The sequence below is a fragment of the Talpa europaea genome (assembly GCF_964194135.1).
Source record: "Talpa europaea genome assembly, chromosome: 2".
NCBI lineage: Eukaryota > Metazoa > Chordata > Mammalia > Eulipotyphla > Talpidae > Talpa > Talpa europaea.
In genome coordinates this window covers 103,970,697-103,981,851 of record NC_140068.1, presented here as the reverse complement: position 1 = coordinate 103,981,851, position 11,155 = coordinate 103,970,697, and the positions used below count along the sequence as shown (strand labels likewise).

Below are 11,155 nucleotides of genomic sequence, written 5' to 3'. Positions count from 1 at the left end.
CTTCAGATGATCTGAACAAGCAGACAGAGCAGGACAGGGGGCTGTGGGGGCACCCAGACTCCTTGGGGACAATGTTGTGTGTCCTGATGCTTCTCAATGGAGGGGCCTGGTGTTCTGAGCAGAGCGGGTCTGGGGTTCCATGGGGTGGGAAGTTAGGGAGGATGTTTTTCGCCAATAAACCTCACGGTCTCTAGCAGTCTCTAGAAGCCCTGAGAAGAGCCAGATCTGTCCTTCTTGGTCTCAGGGCCTGAGGGGTCACCAGGAAGGGTCCTGCTCCTGCTGGGAGTCAGGGGGGTCCTTGGGCTTGCTCCCCTCTGAGCCCAGAGCTCCTGGCTGCCCTGCTCCTCTGTGTGGGCCTGGCTGCCTCCTGCCCTGTCTCTCCCCAGCCCTGAGGAGATGGCGCCCTGCTCCTGCCCCAGCTCTGTGCTCTGCCTCCTCCCCTCCCTGCTGCTCCTCCTCCAGCTGCCTCCCAGGGGGTCCCCAGGTAAGTGTGCCCCTCCCTATTCCTGAGTCTCCCTCAGGTGGGTGTGGCCCAGGGGTTCTGAGAGCTCCTCCTTCAGGAATTGCCTTTGTTCATTTAACTTAGCACAATGTCTTCAACTTCCATCCATGTTGTTTTAAATGGCATGAATTTACTTATTCAAAAAAAAAAAATTCTATTGGCCTCCCTGGTGGCACAGGGGTTATGTCTCAGCATAATCATGCCTTCACCAGCCACTGCAACAGGAGTTCCATCCCCGGCCAGGGAGTTATCCACACGGTGCAGCAGACCTCTCCTGACTCACCAGCTGCTCCCCTCAGCAGTGCCTGTTCTGATTCCCCACTCTGTCTCTGCTGAATCCTCTCATCCCACACCTCTGACTTACATCCTAGCTCTTGTATGCATATATAAATCAAAATTAATCTTTAAAAAAAAAACCTGAGTACTATTTCATTGTGTGTATGTGTGTGTGTGATTTTACTCTGTTTCTTTGACTGAATCTCTGTTCCTGTCTCTCTCTCTTCAAATTGTGGAGTAACCATTATGCTTATATTGCCTGTCCTCCTAGAGTTGGTTAGTTCTTCCAGTTTTTCTTCATTTTTCTTTTTTCTTCTAATTCAATCCATTGTTCATTATTATTATGAGGTCACTCATTTGATCTTCTCTTTGGTCTATTCTGCTCCAATAACTTCTCCAGGAGTGAGTAGCTTCTCTGCCGATCATTTTACAGCCTCCATCTCTGTGATTTTTTTAACTTAAGGCTTCAATTTCTATTTTCTGTTCACTGATTTTTGTTTTCAAAGTCATTCATTTATTCTTCTGAATTTTGTTTTATAACTTTGGTTCACTTTTCTGTGTTTTTTCTATCTCTTTGACTTTTTTTATTATGGCAATTTGAATTCTACTTGATAGAATGATATAATCGTCCATATCTTTGTAGTTGCATACTGCAGAGTTGGTCTTGTCTTGTGACTTCATGTTCCCTTAAGGTCTCAAGATTCTGGGTCTTATTTTGCTGCTTTAATTTTCACATTTTTGATAAAAAGCAAAAAAGTAACTTAGAGAGTTGAACTACTTCTGACTTTCCATCAGGTGACCCTGTTGTGTTTTTAGAATTGTAACTTATGCAGGACTAGAGACCTGATAGTTGAGGTGCTGAGTCAGAGACTGTGGGGCCTGCAGTCATCCAGCCTCCGGTGTGGGTGTGGGTGCTCTGGCTGGGGTGTGAAGACTCATGTTTCTGTTACCCCTGACACCCGCCTCTCTCAGTTCAGCCCTGAGACTCTGCCATGTACACACTGTCCCTGAGCTTCAGGAGGGCAGGACCAGTCCTGAGGGGGCAGTGAGGGTGCATCCAGCTCTGTGCATTACTGCTTGACTTGGGACCTTGTTAGCTGGGAGCACCCAATCAGAGCTGTGAGCACCTCACTGTCAGCTCTCCCTGCCCAGAGTAAGGTGCCCAGTTGAGTGACCACCACAGTGTGTGCTGTAGCCTCCCCCATCCTGACCATAGCCTCATGGTGTCTCTCTCTGCCTAACTCTAGTCAGTGAAGCATGACACTTCTCTGTGCCCCTTTTGGCACTGTCTGCCTGGTAACTGTTGTGTGAGTGTCCCGTTTTGTTGCAAGCCTGGTGTTTTTTTGGTGTCCTGTTCACTTATTAACTTCGATGATCCTCTGTGCAATGAAGCTACCAATTTCCTCAGACCCCTTTTAGTCCCCCAACAATTCTTTTGAAATGCATGTTCTTGGGTACATCCCAATTTGCTGACCTGGGGTAAGGTTCCTGCATTTTACTATTGCAAACCCTCCTGGTGATTGTGATGCTGAAGGTGAGAACCATGGAGTTAGAGTTCTTCATGGAAGTTCCCACTATCAGGTACGCTAGTGAATGAGGGAGCATCTTTGACATTATTTCTAGACCACAAGTTGTGGTTGGAAGATCTTTCCCAGATTCAGAATTGTCACTGCTAATCTTTCATGTCAGCTGTCTGCTCATCAGACACCTTCCTTCAGCCTGCCAGGGCCTCCCCCAGTGATGGTGTGTGTTCCCCGATATGACTGTGTCTCTCACCCTTTCTAACTCCCATGTCTGTGTTCACAGAGAGGTTCCGTGTACTTGGCCCCCCAGACCCCATAGTGGCAGAGCTGGGTGAGGACGCCACACTGCCCTGCTTCCTGGACCCAGTCATGAGTGCAGAGAACATGGAGTTGAGATGGTTCCGGTCCAACATCTTGGAGTCAGTGTTCATCTATCAAGACCAACAGGGGCAGAATGAGGAGCTGATGGCCCAGTACGCAGAGCGGACCTCCCTGGTGGGAAAATTTCTGAGCATAGGGGAGGCTGCTGTGCGCATCCACAAGATCCAGGCTTCTGACAATGGGTTCTACACCTGCTTCTTCAGAGATGGAGACTTCTACGAGCAAGCTAGATTGGAGCTGCAGGTGGCAGGTTGGTGACATGGGTGAACATCTCAGAGTCCTGAAGTTTTGGATTTGGGGAGAATATAAGGGCAATGGAATTTAGTTTTTCAGTTCATTTATGAGTAAGAAAAGGCTTATTAATTCATGTTTTATTAAATATATATACACAGGGTACCTACCACATGTCTGGCCCTGTTCTAAACTCTTGGATATAAAAGCAAATCGAATAAAGTTCTTCACTCTGTGAGTTTATATTTGTAGTGGGAAAGAGAGCAATCTTAATAAATAACCAGGGCATAAATGACATTGAGAAGTGAGAAGTGATGAGGACAGGAAGCTAAATGGAGCAGGGGGATGGGTCAGCAATATGGGGCTGGGGCTGAGGGGAGCTTACAGTAATAAATAGTAGCTCAGGCTGGTGCCATGGGAGCAAAGACTCCAGGGAAGTGGGAATACAGCTGAGTAGATATCTGATGTATGGGTGTTCTTTTCTCCCCAGTTTTATAGACAGATAATTAATATTAACCACATGTAATATGAGGCATGCAGCATAATGACTGATTTATATATATAGTGAAGTGATTGCCACAATCGGTTAAATCACATCTCTCTGCTATTATAGGTTTAATAAAAAGAAAGAAAAAGAACCAAAAAAGGGACAATTTCCTCATTGTGAAAAAAATTCTTTGGAGTTTGTCCTTTAACAACTTCCCTACATATCACATGACAATGTTGGCTACAGGCATGTTGTACATTATAGGAAAGGGAATTTCTATGTGGAGGCACAGCCCATGTGAATGACCTGGGGGGAGCGTGTGTTTGGTGTGTGATCTGCTCACGTGGAGTCCTCATGGCTGGTGGGAGAGTGATGAGTGGGTGTTGTGAGGTGGCAATTCTTTCATGAAAAGATGTGTGGGTACATGGTGGAGAGATCGAGGGTGGCCGATTAATGCTACCAAAGGTAATCATAAAAAACCTCCATATGATATAGATATTTGAGTTGGCATGTCATTTTATCCAAAAGGGCTCCTAAAGCCCCTCAGAGCAGCTGAAGAAAGCATGATGGAGTCCACAGAGCCTGGTGATTATGGATAATAGCTGTTAAATTCTTGGGTTTGGAGTGTTGGGTCTTGAGGGCACAGGTGGTAAAAAGTGCGAGTGGTACAGAAGGGGGTTGGGGAGGAGTGAGTCACAGATAGAGGAGTCTTTGTGCACATTTTGTGGTTTTTATGGAGCTGTTGATGATTTTCAGCGTAACAGATGACTCTGGCAGTAGAGGGGAGAAGAAAGGAGGGGGCAATATCTGGAGGCATGGATTGTGGTTACGGGATGGAGAGGAGGGCTGGTTTCACATAGTGGTGTAACAGGGTGGTCCCCAGGAAAGGGGGAGATTCCAGGTTCCCTGCCCCACCCAAATGGAGGGTGGAGCTGACCAGAGAGAGAAGAAACTGAGGAGACTGAGGAAGAAAGAAAGCAGGATGGATCCAGAAGGAGACCTGGAGGAGGTGCATGGAGCCTAGAGACATGTGAAGAAACTGCACTTGCCTTTTGGTCGTGGACTGGGTGACACAGATGTGGGGGAGACCCGTGGGGAGGTGACAATGGCAGCTTTTATCTTGATGTTGATTTTGCTCTTTTCCTTCTGGGCTTGTCTGGTTGTTTTTAACCCTTTTCTGTGGGTCCCCACTCGAAGATGCTTTAGACTTGTGGCAGGCTTTGGGGCCTTGTTTTGGGCCAATCCCATTTGGATGGAGTTTTACCCAAGAGGGGACAGGTAACTTTGGGTGCTTGATTTAAAAACTAGATATTTTGCCTTTCCTGTATTATTTCCTAGTTGTATTAAAGTTCCTTCCCATTAAAGTCTCATATGTTTTTGTGTTGATGCGGCAGATGGCAAAACCTACTTAGAACAGGCAGGTTTACGGGATCTGGGCTGCCCCTCTCCCTGCCCTGTAACAGATGGTAGCCAGTGCCATAGGGAAACCCAATTTCCCCATGGTGCTGACTAACCATGGATGGCTCTGTCCAAAATCACGTTGGGTGCCAAATCTGTTACAGGGCAGGGAGAGGGGCAGCCCAGACCCCGTAAACCTGCCGGTTCTAAATAGGTTTTGCCATCCGCCACTTCAACAAAAAACATATGAGACTTTAATGGGAAGGAATTTTAATACAACTAGGAAACAATACAGGAAAGAAAAAAAATCTAGTTTTTAAATCAAGCACCCAAAGTTACCCATCCCCTCATGGGTAAAACTCCATCCAAATGGGATTGGCCCAAAACAAGGCCCCAAAGCCTGTCACAAGTCTAAAGCGTCTTAGAGTGGGGACCCACAGAAAAGGGTCAGAAACAACCAGACAAGCCTGAAAGGAAAAGAGCAAATCAAAATCAAGATAAAAGCTGCCATTGTCACCCCCCCCATGGGTCTCTCACCCACACCTGTGTCACCCAGTCCACGACCAAAAGGCAAGCATAGATTCTTCACGTGTCTCTAGGCTCCATGCACCTCCTGCAGGTCTCCTTCTTGCTCCATCCTGCTTTCTTTCTTCCTCAGTCTCCTCTGCAGTTTCTTCTCTCTCTGGTAAGCTCCACCTTCCTTTTTGGGTGGGGCAGGGAACCTGGAATCTCCCCCTTTCCTGGGGACCACCCTGTTGCAGTGGCAGAGGGTGGACAGAAGTTGCCATCAGTGAGGTTTAGAAATAAAATTGAATGAGAAGAATTAACTCATAGAGTTCAAAGTAGAAGAGGGGATTGCAGAGCCTTCCAAGCTTTCAACAAGTCTGTTTGTTGTTCAATTTTAGAAACATTAATAATGTGTATCATTTACCTATCTCCATAATGATGCTGTGCAACAAATAACCACAGACAAAATCTCAGTGGCCTGTAGTAATGGCTTTGTATTTAATGTGGGGAGCTCAGCTAACTTTGACCTTGCTCCTATACTTTTTGGTGAGATGAAGAGGTCACCATGTAGACCTCAGCTGGGCTTGTTCACATGAAAGGTGGTCACTGGCTACTGGCCAAGAGAGGACAGCTTCAGCTGGAAAGGCTGGGACTGTGCTGACTTTAAGGAGCAGGTGCAGAGAGAAAAAAGTCAGGAAAGGGGATCAGTAGGGGCCAAAATACAACAAACCAACCTCAGAGGGAAGTAACCAACTGCAGATGGAGGTGGTTTCAAGATGAGGCCAGGAGTAACCTGTGCTGATGGGAGACAGTGAGAGGAGCATGGAGATTGGGGTTGACAAATGGGAGACTTTTGTTGTATCACCAAGAGAAAATGGAATAGAAGGAGAAGCTGCACTATGGTGGAAATTACAAAGCACAGCTATTTATGGATTATAAGTTATACTCATTTAACAAGAAAAGAATTCTACGTTGATTTGAACATGTGTGTATAATTATAAAAATAATAGAAAGTTAGAGATTAACAAATCATGGACATCATCTTGCTGCCCCAGGGTTGGGGTCTCCATCACTTCCCCAGAATGTACTTTGACAGCTGCCCTTGGAGGTGTGCACAGGTGGGCCCTTCTCTTCCTGACTCTCATCTCCCTCTGCAGGTGTGGGCTCTGCCCCCCAAATGCACATTACAGGGCCAGAGGAGGATGGGGTGTGTGTGGTGTGCACAGCCTCAGGCTGGTTCCCAGAGCCCCAGGTGCAGTGGAGACACACCCATGGGGAACAGTTCCTGGAGTTCTCCCAAGTCCAGGCCCAGGACACTGAGGGGTTGTTCAGTGTGGAGGCCACTCTGGTGGTGAGAGACAGCTCTGCAGGGAGTGTGACCTGCTCCATCCTCAACCCTGTCCTGCGCCAGGAGAAGGCCATGGCCATGGTCATCCCAGGTCAGCACTGCTCCCCCCTCCCCACTCCCTCCAGGGTCAGAGGGAGGGGCCGGCATCCCCAGGAGTGCTAGGCTGGGCTGTTTCCTGAAGGGGTCTCTGTGGGGGTTTCTGTCTGCAGAGTCCTTCTTCCCCCGGGCCTCTCCCTGGAAGCCAGCTTTCCTGGTAATCCTGCCCTTGCTGCTGCTCCTGCTCCTGGGGGCTGCCTGCTACACCTGGAGAGAACATTCCACACAGATGTGGGAGCTGCAGGAAAAGGGGACTCTGTGCCGGGCTAAGGAGGAGAACAGACAGGCCAAGGAGGAGGCCCTGAAGGACACAGGTAAGGAAGAACGGAGTCAGAATGGTGAGTGAGTGTTGAAAGCAACAAGCCTATGACTGAGACAGAGCCCAGGGACATCACAGCAGGTGGCTGAGTAGCCCCAGAAGGGACTGTGGAGATTGTAGCTAATTGGATCTCTATTTGGAACATCTACAACACACAGAGGTTTTTTTTTTTTGGGGGGGGGTTCTCAAGGTTCACAGATTTTCTTCTTAGGGATATGCCTTATGCTTTTTTTTTGTTCACTCTTTCAGATGAACTCCAGGCAATTCTCGGTAAGCTCTACTCTCCTTCCTGAACTCTCTGTGTCCCCCTCATAGGAGACATTCTGGTTCTTAGCTCACCTGTTTCCTGTGTTATCTTTCAGACCAGAGGAAGGCAGCTTACCTGGCTGGTGAGTGATGCTCCAGGTGTCCTGGGTCTCTTGTCCCTCCTGTTCCCAGGTGTCCCTCCACTTGTCTGTGTAAGCACAGACATGGGGTCCCTTTTCCTGGGCTGGAAGCGGGAACTGGTGGGAGGCAGGAACCTGTTCCATGGGTTCTCACAGATCTGGGTGCTGTTTCCCTCCTAAGTTGTGGGACCCTGGTGGGGTGGAGAACCCAGAGTCTTGTGCATCCTGGGTCTCATTCCATAGCTGCTCAGTGACTTGGCCAAAGCCCCACAGCAGCAGCAGGCAGGGCTGGGTCAGTCTGTCCTGCAGGCTCCTGACCTGAGCCAGGGAATTTCAAACCACCCCCTGCTGTCTGCACAGGGCAGGAGGTCGTTGACCTCTCAGCCACGACCCTCCATCCCCAGAGAGTCTCATCTGCAGAACAGGGGGAGACCAGGACTCATGGATCACAAGAGCAACTGGTTGTGCTGAGGTCTCACCTGTGTGTTTCCTTTCAGCCTGGAGGAAGGCCCAGCTGTATGCAGGTGAGTGGCCCTGAGGTTCCTGGGACAACCTACGAGACTCTCCTCTGCCCCCCTGGTAAGATTGGGGTCCCTGGTCTCCTCTCACTCTGTAGCCTCCATCTGAGAACTGCAGACCCCCCTTGTGAGCACAGACCTGCCTCCACCTGCCCTGTCCCTCCTGCAGGTTATGTGGGGTCTGGATGCCCTCTGACTTCTTGTTACCTGGTCCTTCCTGTGGGTGAGGACAGTGGGGACGTCAGTTTGAAGAGAGGCTGCAGCAGGGACAACTGTGCAGATCAAGAATTGCTGATCTCTGGAAAATTGCAGAAATCGTACTTCCTGCTTAGGAATCAGGTCTTGCTAAGGGGGTCCGTGGTTATGGAACCTTCTGGATCCACAATTCCCATCCTATTTTGTATCTAGGTTTTCCTGTTTCTTCTTGGTTCTTTGTATCCTCATACTCTGGTCCATACCCAAGCTGGGTATTTGCTCTGAGCCTTTTCGGTTGCTGAGGATTTAGTAGCTTTAGAAAACCTGATATTATATGAAAAATCATGTGTGTGTGTGAGAGAGAGATTAATAAGGTAAAAATGTAATATATAATTTTCCAGAGCCATCCTGTTTAATTTGCAGAGAATCCTCCATCTGCAGGTCATTGTTCATTCTTTTAAGAGTTAAGGTATATGGACTAGAAAAGCAGGAACCTAGAATGGTTATAATCCTTTCTAAGAGAAAGGGTGGGGAGAATATCAGGAAAGAAAAATCCAGATGGAGGGGCATGTGGGAGAAGTGCCTACTAGAGGTTTGGATGTGTTAGGGGGAAAGGATGTCCTGAGCAAACTCCATACAGGCTTTGTGGACTCCAACCCCACTCCAGACTGGATCCATCAAGACACTGGGAAAGACAAATCCCATCATCACCAAAGGGAGGGTTGTTGGGACCTGATGGTGGAGTTAGACAGCCATGATAAGCAGCCACGCTGGGTATATAACCAGCCATGAGAGCTCAGGTCCTCTCTTGGCCAGACAGCATGTGCCTTTTAGCCAGCATGCAGCGGGTCATTGGGATTCCAGGTCAGCGGAATGGTTAGGACACGTTCACGAATTTATCTCCCTGTTTGTTTCCCTGAGTTATTCATTTGTTCATTTCCCCTTCCTTTGTAAATAAACCTTTGTGTGTGCCTGCAGGGAAACATCAATAGGTCCCTTTTAAGTATGTGGACGAGGATCCACAGTCAGGCAACCCATTTCATATCGGGGTTGCCCTGTTACAGCTGGACAAGAGGGGCTGAAGAGAGGTCATAGGTTGTAGTCACCTTGTTTGAACGTGGGCAGAGCAGAGACTGTGCAAAACTTGTCATGAAATACAAGGTGCTCCTTGACCTCTTATTGAAGTATTTCAGAAGATTTACATTTTTAACAACATTTTTGAGGCAACCATCTAATTGAGTTGCCTCTGATAATTACCATCTCCCCTCAACCCCCAGTGCCCCCAGGGCAGGGTCTGCACAGGGTCCTGCAGGGAAGGTCAGTGATGCTGATGAAGGGAGATCTGAGCCTTGTGAGCCCGAGTCACATGCCCTTTCCCTGCTCAGGGGTTTGTTTATGGTCCTGGACACAGACACAGAGAGGGGGGCTGTGGGGAAGAGGCCTGGGGACCAAAAGTGTGAGGACCATCCTGAGAGTCTCCCTGGTTCCCCTGGGACTCATTTCCACACAGTGAGGATCATGGAGTTTTCTTTTACCATTTTTCAAATCTCTGCTGATTTTATTTTTCACATATATTAACATATTAACATAACCTTTTTTGTATATGTATATTATATGTATATTAACATAACCTGTTTTTGGCATGTCCCCCCCCCAACGCCATTAATACACTAGAGTCAAAATTTTCATATTGATGGGTTTACAGATGGACACATGTGTGTCCTCATATTATTTACAAAATTTATAATAGTTTCTCATTACCAGTTTGCCATAACAATTAACTGTCTAGTGCATTAAGTTCATAAACAATAGTTGATGTGCTGTAGTCTTGAAAATTAAATGTCACTTCTGTTTTCTCCTTTGGTTCATTGTGCCCCTGTTCTTGTTCTTGTTTCTCTCTACTCCTTCATTTTTTTTTGCAAGAGCTATAGTGTAGTGCATTAAAGTTGGATGTTATATAAAGTCTTTGGAAAACAAGTAAATTTATTTATTTATTTATTTTTGGACTCTCAGAAAAGTTTTACTTGGAGGAATATAGCAGAAATATCCATTGATTAAAAGCAGCTCAAAGACAACCTACATGTTCAGTGAATTAGTTCCTTACAAGTACATGCAGTCCTTAACATTTTGATCTCCATAATACTTTTTCAAGAATACTAGTTTCCAGGATGGTCTGTGGTTGGTGAATTGAAAAGCACAATTTTATGGTCATATCTGGATAAGGACCTTTCTGTTTAGTTAGTATTCAGTCTTCCAGTCCCTGGGTTTTAAGTTTTATAGACAAATTTGCATGGAAATTTCTAGCATATCGGTTGTGTATATGTGTGTTTGTGTGTGAATCAAAAAGATAAATGCATCAACTAAATATTTCCAAACATTTTGCCTTGTAAATTTTGCCTCACTGTCATGTAGAAAACTAGGCATGGACCCTGATGTGTGAGTCTCTAGAGTCCCTCACGTGACATGTGTGTCTCTTGCAGATTGGCGGAAGGAGCAGTTCCAGGCCTGTGAGTGACTCTGTTCTCTCTGGGGCTGCTCAGCTTCTGGCCTTTCCTTCTGTTCTCTGTGTGGGCACAGACTCTGCACCCTCCATGGGGATGGGGTGGGCACAGCTATGACGTCCCACAGCTGGGCTGGGGGTGCCTGGTCAGGGAAGTGAAAGGGGCTCCTTAGTCCTTGGGCTCCAGACTCATTCCCCTGGGGTCCTGTGACATATCTGACCCCAATAATACCTGTGGCTCCTTCTCTTGCTTGGGGGACTGTGGGCTGGAGCCACAAGCTCATATTTTAGGGGGCATATCCCTCCACCCATACAGCAATGTATCTGGGATGAGGAATGTGTGCCCTTGTTACGGGGTGGGGATGGGTCTGGCATAATGGGTCCTTCTCTTTGCAGGGTTTGTCACACTGGATCCAGGTTCTACCTATCCTGCAGATGTCCCTCTATATGACAATAAGAGTCTGACCTCTTATGGCAGTGTGTTGGGT

At 47.4% G+C, this 11,155-nt stretch overlaps 1 protein-coding gene across 1 annotated transcript; it reads left to right on the top strand.

Annotated features, from left to right (window-relative positions):
* Positions 1-396: 396 nt before the first annotated feature.
* On the top strand, positions 397-10,682 carry LOC311188197 (butyrophilin-like protein 1; the record flags this gene model as incomplete). Its single annotated transcript, XM_084259351.1, has 8 exons — positions 397-484; positions 2,585-2,932; positions 6,463-6,744; positions 6,863-7,063; positions 7,318-7,338; positions 7,431-7,457; positions 7,952-7,978; positions 10,648-10,682. The coding sequence occupies 8 exons, from the start codon at positions 397-399 to the stop codon at positions 10,680-10,682; spliced, it is 1,029 nt and encodes a 342-aa protein (XP_084115477.1).
* Positions 10,683-11,155: the final 473 nt, after the last annotated feature.